The sequence below is a fragment of the Camelina sativa genome, chromosome 10 (genome assembly GCF_030686135.1).
Source record: "Camelina sativa cultivar CO46 ecotype springtype chromosome 10, ASM3068613v1".
NCBI classification, from domain to species: domain Eukaryota; kingdom Viridiplantae; phylum Streptophyta; class Magnoliopsida; order Brassicales; family Brassicaceae; genus Camelina; species Camelina sativa.
In genome coordinates this window covers 5,259,879-5,271,477 of record NC_141889.1, presented here as the reverse complement: position 1 = coordinate 5,271,477, position 11,599 = coordinate 5,259,879, and the positions used below count along the sequence as shown (strand labels likewise).

The 11,599-nt window shown below is 36.2% G+C and overlaps 3 protein-coding genes across 6 annotated transcripts; 2 read left to right on the top strand and 1 right to left on the bottom strand.

Moving 5' to 3' along the window:
• The first annotated feature begins 241 nt into the window (after positions 1 to 241).
• Positions 242 to 3,098, top strand: LOC104733248 (putative transcription factor bHLH056). Of its 3 annotated transcripts, XR_015568805.1 has the most exons (9): positions 242 to 323; positions 399 to 1,362; positions 1,442 to 1,516; positions 1,598 to 1,663; positions 1,758 to 1,823; positions 1,983 to 2,122; positions 2,221 to 2,529; positions 2,624 to 2,702; positions 2,793 to 3,098. XR_015568805.1 is itself a non-coding variant. In XM_087469668.1 (8 exons), coding segments are annotated over exons 1-8 (1,566 nt in total). In that variant the 5' UTR covers positions 242 to 321; the 3' UTR covers positions 2,798 to 3,098. The 3 variants fall into 3 exon arrangements, 2 of the variants coding, with proteins under 2 accessions (XP_087325794.1, XP_087325793.1); XM_087469668.1 differs by lacking the exon at positions 1,983 to 2,122; XM_087469667.1 differs by lacking the exons at positions 242 to 323; positions 1,983 to 2,122; positions 2,793 to 3,098 and having other exon boundaries at positions 379 to 1,362; positions 2,624 to 2,707.
• A 349-nt stretch (positions 3,099 to 3,447) lies between these two features.
• Positions 3,448 to 5,748, bottom strand: LOC104717313 (uncharacterized). 2 transcript variants are annotated; one of them, XM_010434858.3, is made up of 9 exons: positions 5,608 to 5,748; positions 5,479 to 5,510; positions 5,189 to 5,230; positions 4,997 to 5,095; positions 4,795 to 4,887; positions 4,583 to 4,671; positions 4,449 to 4,499; positions 3,903 to 4,342; positions 3,448 to 3,825 (listed from the first exon to the last, which is right to left on the bottom strand). In XM_010434858.3, exons 1-8 carry the CDS (start codon positions 5,688 to 5,690, stop codon positions 4,313 to 4,315), a joined length of 519 nt encoding a protein of 172 aa, XP_010433160.2. In that variant the 5' UTR covers positions 5,691 to 5,748; the 3' UTR covers positions 3,448 to 3,825; positions 3,903 to 4,312. The 2 variants fall into 2 exon arrangements, with proteins under 2 accessions (XP_010433160.2, XP_010433161.2); XM_010434859.3 differs by having other exon boundaries at positions 4,997 to 5,092.
• Positions 5,749 to 5,780: 32 nt separating this feature from the next.
• On the top strand, positions 5,781 to 7,640 carry LOC104717312 (uncharacterized). Its single transcript, XM_019230868.2, has 9 exons — positions 5,781 to 5,990; positions 6,112 to 6,168; positions 6,450 to 6,547; positions 6,640 to 6,709; positions 6,801 to 6,849; positions 6,937 to 7,025; positions 7,098 to 7,145; positions 7,240 to 7,299; positions 7,390 to 7,640. The coding sequence occupies exons 1-9, from the start codon at positions 5,931 to 5,933 to the stop codon at positions 7,483 to 7,485; spliced, it is 627 nt and encodes a 208-aa protein (XP_019086413.2). The 5' UTR covers positions 5,781 to 5,930; the 3' UTR covers positions 7,486 to 7,640.
• The last annotated feature ends 3,959 nt before the right edge of the window (positions 7,641 to 11,599 follow it).

Genomic DNA, 11,599 nt, shown 5'->3' with positions numbered 1-11,599 from the left:
GACCCAAAAAAACATTTTATATCTAAACTGTTCACTAACTGGTTTTTTGGAGCTTTCTGGTTAAACGAGACAAAATTCTCTTCCTTTTGAACAATTCATACATATAAAAATATAGATATTTCTGATAAATGGTAAAAATCACAAAAATGTGTTTTTGGGTTTGTCTGAGAAATTTTTTTATTTTTTCTTTTTTTGTTGTCTTAATTTATATAAATAGTTGTTGTTCCCTACTTCAAAAACCAACGACGATGATGATATCTTCTCACATTCTTCTAATTCTACCTTTTCCTCCTCTTCTTGGTCAGACAAATCCAATCCATCATGTAAGATTCCTTTTGACTTTTGCAAGTTTTTCTTTTCTTTTTGCTGTCTAAATATATGGTTTGTTTGAGATTTAGGGGTGAAGATGATTTACTGGAGCTCGTATGGAAGAGTGGTCAAGTAGTTCAAAGAAGCCATACACAAAGACCCTCTTCTCCTCCTCCTCCTCGGCCATGTCCTCCTACCATTCTCCGTGGCAGTGGAAGCGGTGGTGGTGGTGGTGGAGAAGAAAATGTTTCTCTTCAGCTTCCGCAGCCTGAACCTCAGCCTTACATGCATCATCAGAATCTCTTCATTCAAGAAGATGAAATGGCGTCTTGGCTTTACCATTCTTACCACCAAGATTATTTCTGCTCCGAACTTTTATACCCTGGCGTCGCCTCCACTCACGCTACTCATCCACAAAGCTCTGTCTCGTTGGCACCATCACCCAGTGCTCCGTACATTCTGCCGCCGGAGAGACCCATCGGTCATAATTTGCCCGTGACAAGGGTGGAGAATCTTATGAACTTCTCGTGGCTAAGAAGGAACATATATACCAGCGGTAGAGTGGAAGTTGGACAATCGATCCCGGTGCAGGTTGGTTCGAGCGCAACCACGTCATCCTCGGTTACTCTCCCGCAAACTTTGGCCTCTCTGGCACAACCAGCACCTAGTGCTCAGTACATTCTGACGGAAAATAGACCCACCGGTCAAGTTTCTACGAACTTCTCAAGGCTAAGAGGGAACATGTTTACCGGCGGTCGAGTTGAAGCTGGACCATCCATGGAGGTGGGCTCGAGCGCGACCCCGTCGTCTTCTGCAATTGAATCATGTGTACTACCAGCGACGGAGGGCACGGGTAGTCGAGTGTCGCATACTTTTGCAGTTCCCGGTCTTGATCGAAACGGAAAGGCTGTGGCGATTGAGACGGCCAGAACACCAACGTCAGGAGTATGCAAGGCCGAAACAGAGCCGATTCAGGTACAACCAGCGACTGAGATGGGAATTGCCGAAGACAGGAAGCGAAAGGAGAGAGAGGAAACCGTTGCCGGATTTCAGGTGTGTCACAGCTCCGATAGGTTTAACCTGCGCGCCCATGTAAGACTTAACCTTTCCATGCATGTTTCGTGGCGTACAGGGAACTGAAGAAGCTCGTGTTTCAAAATCTAGGAAGAGGTCACGAGCTGCAGAAATGCATAACCTCGCCGAAAGGGTTCTTAGATTTTCCTTTATGGTTTCCAACAATGGACTCTCTGTTTCATCTCTCCATTGAAACTTGTTTTGTTTTTAACAGAAACGGAGAGAAAAGATCAACGAGAAGATGAACGCTCTGCAAGAACTCATTCCTGGCTCCAGAAAGGTGTCGTTCACAATTTTTTTTTTATATAACTTGTTGTTATGAAACGTAAGGTTGTTTCTGATTCAGATTTGTTCTGTCTATATACTCTGATCAGTCTGATAGAGCTTCAATGTTGGAGGATGTTATTCAGTTCGTGAAAAAACTACATAGCCAAATACAGGTATGCCCTCAACAACAACAGCAGAATGTGTGTTTGAACATGGACATAGCTTAGATGAATCTAGTTTTGTGGGGATGACTAGAGTTTTTGTTTTTGTGTCTACCTACCGACCTCTCAGCAGGTTTTGTTTTCTAAACAGTTTAGGTTTAATGTCCGCAGATTTGTCTTCTTGGAAGGGTTATAAAGTTTCATGGGAGATAATTGCAAATCTTATAAGTCTCTCTACTTGGTAATACTGGTTCTTGGATTAAATGAGATGACCTTATAACTGATTCCACATATCATGCCCTGTTCTTGAGGTCTTACTTTTCTGTTTTGCTTCACAACTTTACAGGATTATATATGTCTTCATGACATGACTGAGAATTTAATATCTGAATCGATGTTGTTATGCCAGATGATATCTAGGGGACAAGGTACCATGCCGCCTGTGACGAATGCAGGGAATATGCAACAGTTCATGCCTCAGATGGGCATGGGGATGATGGGTATGAATCGACCTCCATTTATACCTTCACCTATGCCGCCTCATATTGCGGATCCACCATATCCAGCACCGCACCACCCTTTTCCAAACATTCAGACCTCTGACCCATCCACAGTTCATTTACCAACACCGCAGCCGCAGTTTCCGGCATACATGAATCCTTATAGTCAGTTTCTTGGTCCCCACCAGATGCAACAACCTCCTCCTCCTCCATCGCAGGTAATTCTTTTCCCAGCATCCATTGTGCTATTCCTCTCTTCCATAGGAATGATGATGCTCACGAAAGTCTTTTTTAAAAAACTGTTTCGTATAGAGTCAAACAACATCACAGCTGAGTGTAAGCCAGGCAAGTACTAGCAAGGAACTTGAGGATCAGGACAACCAACCAACAGGTTAGTAAGAATCAGGGAACGAAGTATTTTCTTGCGAGATAAGTTAATGGTCAAGATACTGACATAGGCATCTTCTTTGTGTGGTTGCAGGTTGATGTTCTCCAAGGAAATCACAATTTTGAAGAAAACCAAAGTGGCTAACAAGTAGAAAGATGTTATGTCTGTCAGTCTGTGTAAGGTTAATGTAGGTCCCTTTATGTTAGAACGTAGAATCTATGGTGTCAATGTATACAGGTTGCAAGGTGGGCAAAGAGAAGAGAGATGTTTGTGCATTACACCCTAACCTTGAACTCCCTAGAAAAACTATCATGGCAATACATAGAAAAGGAGCAAAAGTAATAGCTGAAATGTTGAGACTATATGTTACAAGTGTAAAGTGCCATTTTGACTGGCTAACATCGCCTATGTCAAAAGAAATATTTATATATAGCATTGGGAAGTAGTAGCTGCGTCAAAACTCAAAAAAACATGTTCTGAAATATAACGCCAAAATGACTAAATATTTTATTGATATTGCAGAGAGGATGGTGTGAGAAGAAGTCTGTTTGTTTCCTAAGGTTGATACAAAAATCTCACTATTATTATATATATTTTTTTCTGATGTTTCTTGTTTACACGTACATGTGGGAGCTATGAGAGTGTGATCAATGGAGTTGTTGACGTCATTTGGGAATATACCAAAAGTCATAGCACGCACGAAGACACTCATTTCCAGGGAGAGAGAGAGAGATATGGAGTTTATCTAAGCACAAAATCAAATGGAATCAGACAATGGAGAAGAAAATATTCACGCAATGTGACCCACCACTATAAGGGTTTCTAACTCGCAAATCAACGAATCTGGGTCCTGGGTGTTTCCCTTGGAGCTTTGTGGGTAAACGACATATTTTTACCTATATCAGATACAGCATATGGCGAGTATTGTACTTAAATCATATCCAGCACGGCACTGCCCTTTTCCAACACACCAAAGCTTCTGACTCATCCAGAGTCCATTTACCAAGTCTGCCTGGTGTTTCCCCAGTGTTGAACCAGCCTCGATTTTGGACTTACATGAGTCCCTATAGCCAGTTTGTTTGGTCTCCACCAGTTGCAATAACCACCTCCTGATGCTCACAAGGTCCTTTTTAAAAAAGTTCTCATATAAGAGTCTAACAACATCACAGCAGAGTAGTAGCAAGGAACTTGAGGATAACCAACCATTTTCTTGCGAGATAAGTTAATGGTCAAGATTCTTCTGACAAATGCACCTCCATTGTGTTCAGGTTGTGTTGTAGAGCTAAAAAGGATCATTCTCCAAACAAATCATAAATGTGAATATAATAACCAGTGAGCAAGCATGTAGATGTTGTCTGTCTTTCTAAGGTTAAATTGAGTGCTTTTTTTAGTACTTTTCCCCTTATTTCTGTAAATGTCACTATCTGGGAATGTGGAATCTAGGGTGTCAATATATACATGTTGGAAGGTACGCCACAGAAGAGATGTTAGATACACCAAAACGGCGACGTCGTTTTTTATAGCCAATAAACATTTCACTTGAACTGTAACAAACACACTAAGCAAGAGTACTTGAGGAACTTATGTTCTGAAGGGACTTCGATCACTGCTTGTCATTTACTCTTGGAAATGTTTGATAGAATCTGAAAAGGAAAAAAAAAAACGAAGTGAGAAACTTGGCAGAGGCTATTTTGCTGGTCATTGATTATTGCAAATTCGTGAGAAGGCTTTTAAAGACTGTGTATGTACCTTGTCTGTGAATTCGCGGAATGCTTCTACCCTCATCGCTTCATCGAGTTCCTGATAGATGCACAAATAGTTTCGTCAAATCTTGTCACTGACATCAATAACGAACCAAACCTTGACACAAAATGAGATTTTACCTGTAACGGGTTGGAAGAACTATCAATATTGTAGATGAGTTTCTGAAGGGATTCATCCTTTAGAGCTTCTCGGATTTCACTAGAAGAAGCTGCAAAAAGTATTCAGATTTTGAAAATATATAGAAACGTTTGTTATCGAATAACTTGAGAAAATGTATTGAAACTCGCCAATTACTAATCTATATGAGAGTTATGTTGGGAAGAGCCATTACCAATAGCCTCAAGCTGTGCCTTCTCTAAAACAAACTTTTCTTCCTCTACATGTAACGGTCTTGCTACCGGAATCTCCTTGGCAGGAGATGCAGCTACAAAACAAAGGTTCAAACGTTTTATAGTCTAATGCTACTTTAGAGGTATTGAAACTCACTCATCCCATGAATCTAAATGCGACTAAAAAGTTAGGAAGAGCCATACCACTAGCCTTATGCTGTGTCTTTTCAACAATATCAGTAGTAGCTTCCCCAACATGTACCGGTCTTTCAACCGGGACTTCCTCCTTTGGTGGAGAAGCTGCTACAAAACCAGATCATGACTCAAGCAATGATTCACATTGAACAAGTTACCAAACAAAACAAAACAAACAACTAATGACTAAAATGCACTAACCTGGATTATCCTCTGTTGAAGAAGGCTTAGCACATGGAGTCTCTGCACCATTAGTCAGAGATTACTTAGTAAAACTGTTCAGCTAAAACTTTCATTGAAGCAAAACAGATACACAAACAAATTTTCTCTATTTGGGGTCCAATGAAATAAGTCATTCGAGATCGAAGCTTAAATAAGTAAAGTAGAGACACTCATTGAATTCGATTTTACAAAGTCGAACACTTTAAAGGTCCCAGTTAGTTAGATATTAACATCAATCAGGGAGCTAAAAGAAAACAAAAAGGACTCACCTTTATGTATCTTGAAACAAGCCAATGAACAGCTGGGAGATACAGCCACAGAACCCAAGTAAGAAACAATGATGAAAACCTAAATATAAACGACAGAGAGACGAAAGAAGAAGAAAGAGGAAGACTTACTAAGGAAGAATACAAGAAGGACACTTGTATCTGGATACAACTTTCTTGCAGATTTCGCATGAATGAGCTGCTCGAGGACACATCTCTCTCAACGACGGACGCGATTCAGGGAAGAGCCAGAGAAACCTCGATCAAGAAGGCAATGTGGGGTTTTGTTTCTTTGACAGAGGAAACGAAATAAAAAGCCCAATGGATTTTTATCTCCTTGAGAGAGAGAAAAAGCCCAATGGGCCTAACAGCATCGAGTTTTATAAGTCGCGGAGGACTTTTCTGACTTGCTTTGTTTTTTGCAGTATTCAGAGTCAGAAGCGCCGGAGAGGAAGATGAAGCTGAAGCAATTAGAAGGCTTGTTGGGTGATCTTGAACAGTTCTCTAATCCTAAAGTATGTTAAAATATTTGTTCTTTCTTTCTATTGAATTATAAAAATTGAGCCTTTTTTTTTTGTTGTTGTTGCTTTGCTGATTTCGTCGAACAAACTTTGTTTTGATGATTTTGTGTGGCAGGTGGAATTGGAGCAATACCCAACTGGTCCTCACATTGCTTCTCGTATGCTTTTCACTGTAAATTCTTCCTTCCTCTGCTCAAAAGTTTATTGCTTTTGTTGTTTACATACACCTTTTGGGCAATGAGGTTAATTTCATGCTTTCTGTGGAATGGAATGGGACTTTCGTAGTTATCTCACTGTGCGTTTTGCTTGACTCTTATGTTTTTATTGGATGGTGTCATAAAAGGCTAGTAATGATTGAAATGTAATGTCTTTAGTTGCTATTGCTTAGTTCCTGTTCTTCAAGAAGCCTGAAGTGTGTGTGTGAGTGTGTGTTGAATCTGTATCCTTGTTTAGGCAGAGAATTCATATGGAGACATAACTGATAAGGTCGTTGCGGATTTTGGATGTGGCTGTGGTACTTTAAGTGTTGCTGCTGCTCTTCTAGATGCAGCGTGAGTTATTATTCATCTTTTCTCTTATCAATGCATCTAATATTCATCCTCTGTGGCGATTTATCTTTTTTTTTGGTGCTTAATAAAAACAGGTCTGTGATTGGATTCGATATCGATCCTCAATCTCTTGAAACAGCAACACTAAACGCAGAGGAACTTGAGGTTTTTTTGTTTTTGAAGTTCTTCTTTATGTAAATGAGTCTTCCTTTTTGGTTGTAGCAATACGGTTTCTATAAATTTGTTAGTATTGCAGGTGGAGATAGATTTCGTTCAGTGTGACATTACAAAGTTAGAGTTAAAAGGTGCAATCTCCTTTCGTTCTATACTTTTTAGTCAAGGAAAAGAAGAATCCACTGGTGACATTTTTGTATCTCCATGAATTGTTTTAGGCCAGATTGTGGATACTGTAGTAATGAACCCTCCATTTGGTACACGAAAGAAAGGAGCTGACATGGAGTTTCTCTCTGCAGCGATGAAGGTACCAGAAACAGCAAAGAAACTCTCATATTTACTGTTTTCTGAATTTCATCGATTATAATTTGTTATGCAGGTCGCCTCACAGGCAGTTTATTCCTTGCATAAGACATCTACCAGAGAAGTAAGCAAGGCCTTCCTTCTTTCTTATATAGTAACTACTTACTATTCACGCTTAATACATTTCTTGCTACTAACAGCCTTTTACATTCTCGCAGCACATTAAAAGGGCGGCTTTGCGTGATTTCAATGCGAAAAGTGCTCAAGTTCTGTGTGAGGTTGGGCTTAAAAGATTTGAAAGCATCGTATTAAATTCTGATGTGAATGTGTCTGATCATTCTGACTTATTCATGTTGTTCTCTTTGCAGCTGCGGTATGACTTGCCAAAACTCTACAAGTTCCACAAGCGAAAAGAAGTTGATATTGCTGTTGATCTCTGGCGTTTTGAACCTAAACAGAAGTAGACCGTCACGATCATGTAATGTTTTTAGCTTTGTGTTAAGAATGATAATACGTGGAAGGATTTATGATACGAACTCCAGTTTTATTGAATCAACCTCATCTTCATGAACAAAAGTACAGCTTTCCAATGAATAAAGGTGGCGGTTTATCCACGAAAGTACAGCTTTCCATTGTATATACAAAACGAAGGGTACTTCTCAAATCATACTAAAGCAGTTGAGCATGATACAAATTGTTTCATACAATCCTAAGCAGTGAATTTAGTGAGATCAGATACAAAAAGCTTCTATACAACAGGATATTCCAAAGATGATTGTACTTTCACAAGTCTGTTAGTTTGAGTTGAACTTGGGTTACACTGTCTTAATCCTCTTGACCATAAATTATATAATATGCTTTAGTTGATGAAGAAAAAGTCAATGGAAGTTCTTGAATACAGTGTTGGTCATTTGAACTAAGTTGAAATTGAAAACTACATATCAATAATTGAAAGTTTGAAATTATATCAAGATGCATTGTAATAGTATTACAAGATTAAGTCGTTTTTTAATTATTTATTTTGTTGATGTATCTATTTCTCCAAACCCAACATAACAATGAGTAGAGAAAGAAAGAAAAAAACACCAAAGGAATATATGTTCTAGTACACACAGTATCAATCTTTTTGATTTGAACAAACTAAAAAGTCGAATAACTCGAACTTAATTTAAAACCAAAATGTCCCTCCTAGTAGAACATTATACAAGAAAGTCAGAATAAGAAATGACGTGTTCGTAAACTTTGTATTAACATAATACTACATTCTATTAAATCAATTAGCAGGATATCAAATAATAGCAGAAACAGCATGGATGCCAATTGAATTGAAAAATAAATAAATAAATCAGCCAATGGATCAAATCTGTACTATCTCAAAGATTGTTAAAAAGTAATCATTCAGAAAGGAAAGAAGAAAGAGTTGGAAAGGTATTAGAGTATTATTTAATTTTGTGGAGGAAGCTTCGTCGAACACAAAACTCCTTAGTTTAATCGCTTAGAACTAATAAAGATTCAGCATCAACGATTCTCAATGATTTAATTATATCTTCTCTCACGTGGGACGAACATTTCGTAACCTTATCGACTACTACATACTCATTTATATCTTACATAAACAAATTTAACAGAATCTCTTACTTTGGCAATTACTATATATACCTTAAGGGCTAACTCATCATATTAATAAGTCATATCAACATAGTCATGAACAATTTCTTTATGCATGATTCATTAATGCAAATTCTACTGGAATTAGAAATGGATAGTCCTCTAAGTGGTTCAGTAAGTATGTATATATACATTACACACAGTCACACACAAACACAATCATCATATCATCCAAAGGAAGAAACTTAATACTTTTTCAATGCGACCACACAATTAAAAATAACCAACATTAAATGTGGGTAAACAATGCCATTCAAGAAGAACAATATCAGAAAACAATACATTAAAAATTGAAGACTTATATAATAAGGATTCTATATATATATGATATGAGTCCAATAATTTAAGCATAACCTTAAAAATAAACCAACATGTCCATAAGCCCATATCCAAGGATAGATCACGCAAGACAACTAGCTAGGGATGTAGGTTTTAGCTGCAAGATTCCATTTTAGTTTATTTTCATATATGCTTTGGAAGAAAGTGAATGAAGACCTAATCCAATTTGCAATAACCTAATAACCATATTTAGTTATTAGGAGATTTCGGAGATGACGACGTCCATAAATTTGCTTATTGTTGTTATACAACTTCGAAATATTTGCATTTTTTTATGTAGCTACGTAAACAAACGTACTTATATCACTACAACTACTACTAATACGAATTTTAAATTTGTGAAAATATAAATAACACGAATGTTGTGCACACTTAACTCCATATTATAAAATGATGATTGATGAACGAACCAATAATTTTGAGATTTTTGTTTAAGATTGCGCTCTTTATGTAGTATAAAAATGTATCATTCCTGTTTGAAAACATGATTCATTTACCGGTGTGGCCACCAATTATCAATCTTAACATAAGATATAGCTTGCTTAATAGTTTATGGTCAACTTTATCATTCTAAAATAGAGCAAGATCGAAAGAAAAGCAATGCAATTGTATGCAAATGCAACTAAACAATAGTATATATAATTAACCAGATGATCTTTTTTTTTTTTTTTGAAACACATAATTAACCAGATGATCATGTAGACAAATCATATCATTGTATATGGCAGTATAATATATAATCTAAAGTGAGTTTGGTAGACAACTAGATAGAGATGACCTTGGAAACTGCGATATCAGCTTCCTGAATCTCTGAAGCCCTTGCATGTGGAGAGATGCTCTTTCTTTTTTGTCAAACACTTCGCCTTTTTATTTCCATTATCTTTTCTCCTAATTAAGCTTATTTTAAAATTCAAAACCTTTTTTACCTTCACAAGTTAAATAATTAAGTACGCTTTAATGTATAATAGTCGTTAGAACTTTAGATGTGAACACATGACTCTTATTATATTGTATACGGTGCTTGATCTAGCGCCATAAGTCAACAAAATTTGAATTTGTTATATAGTCTCAAATTATATAGTATCGACGTCTGCATTACATTCTGCAAAATCGTAACGAAGACCAGGATAAAAACAATTGCCAGATAAATACATCACATGTGTAAGGAAATCTTCAGAATACTTTATTTATATAATTTGATATAGTTGTTGAAATTTGAACAGCCAGTTGGTTTTTTGGTACATTATGCATGTGTGTTTATGTGACCAGGATTTCCTTTATTATTAGTCTCCATAACTGAAGCCAATTTTATTTGGATATATACCTTATTAGATATCTATAATTAAACAGTTAATATGATATGATCACTATATGTTACTTTAGTATTAAGCCCATGCGTCCATGATCTACACGTCTCTTGCTCGAGTACAGAGAATAATTCTTTTAAAACGACCGCTGCAGGGAAGACTGAAGAAAAAAGCTTTTCTTTAATTTGTAAGAATTAACACAAATAAGATTGATAATATCACCTCCTTTAGAATATATTTAAAAACAGAAAAATTCACCCACTCATTTATATTTTACGTATGTTACGTTTTTTTGGTTTTTGGAATGTATCATTTTCTTTAGTTTTCATTGATATGCGTAAGTAATATTAATTGTTCATGGTAGTTAGGGTTAGATCTTTATAATTCTCCATTGTTTATTCCAATTATCGCATCTATACGTATATAAAAAGTTGGTCTCTTTTATCTTGATATACTTTGTAATACCATCAAGTTTATCTAATATTCCTCAAAAAAGCTAAAATACGATCACATCAGTATATATTTTATCATTCAAATTATGTCTAATATTCAAAACGAAATATTGCATACTTAAGGATTAATTATGATATATAATGAAACTTTATGTTTGATTGGTTGTCAAGGTAAGTAAGAGGATCAATAAGATTTGATTTGGCCTCATATTTTATTTAAAAAAAAGTATCTAATTTATAATATGACAACATTTAAAGAAATATATATACAGAAACAGATATAGACAGTAGTGTAATGTATAAGTGTAGCAGGAGGATGCATGTGCAGAAAATCTACGGTAGATATTATAGAATGGATTTAAAACTAATTTGTTGGTGTTATATATGCTGCGATTATATAATTTTAGTGATTTATATCAGTGTTGTTGTCACATTACGTTATCATATGAGTCTACGTATGATTATGACATCTGAATTAAAAAAAAAATGTGGTAGTAAACGGTATAAAAGAAGTTTTAAATAATTATAAATATTGATATCAATGTTTTAATGTCCGAAACATTTGCTTTAGTTATAGCGAACTTGATAGTCTTGTAGACCATTCAAAAGTAGTTATCACTGCGAAATAGAACGAATGTGATCTACACGCCCGGCCGACTGGGGATATCCAAAACGTGCTACTAGTAAGGAGACTGGGGATTATTTTCTCGATAATTTTTAGCATGTAAAAATACAACTACTGTGCCATTCAAAATCAAAGCCTATATCTATTGATTAAACAGATCACTAAAATATTAATCAAATTTAAAGTG

Bases quoted from the DNA above. Each gene is read 5' to 3' on its own strand.
- LOC104733248 (XM_087469667.1), top strand. From the start codon at position 379: ATGGTTTGTTTGAGATTTAGGGGTGAAGATGATTTACTGGAGCTCGTA. The intron at 1,517-1,597 runs GTTCTTAGATTT...TGTTTTTAACAG, and splicing joins TGCATAACCTCGCCGAAAGG to AAACGGAGAGAAAAGATCAA. The intron at 2,530-2,623 runs GTAATTCTTTTC...TGTTTCGTATAG, and splicing joins CTCCTCCTCCTCCATCGCAG to AGTCAAACAACATCACAGCT.
- LOC104717313 (XM_010434858.3), bottom strand. From the start codon at position 5,690: ATGTGTCCTCGAGCAGCTCATTCATGCGAAATCTGCAAGAAAGTTGTA. The intron at 5,511-5,607 runs GTAAGTCTTCCT...TGTATCTCCCAG, and splicing joins CCTTCTTGTATTCTTCCTTA to CTGTTCATTGGCTTGTTTCA. The intron at 4,343-4,448 runs GTACATACACAG...TTTCCTTTTCAG, and splicing joins TCCGCGAATTCACAGACAAG to ATTCTATCAAACATTTCCAA.
- LOC104717312 (XM_019230868.2), top strand. From the start codon at position 5,931: ATGAAGCTGAAGCAATTAGAAGGCTTGTTGGGTGATCTTGAACAGTTC. The intron at 6,850-6,936 runs GTGCAATCTCCT...GAATTGTTTTAG, and splicing joins TACAAAGTTAGAGTTAAAAG to GCCAGATTGTGGATACTGTA. The intron at 7,146-7,239 runs GTAAGCAAGGCC...ACATTCTCGCAG, and splicing joins ATAAGACATCTACCAGAGAA to CACATTAAAAGGGCGGCTTT.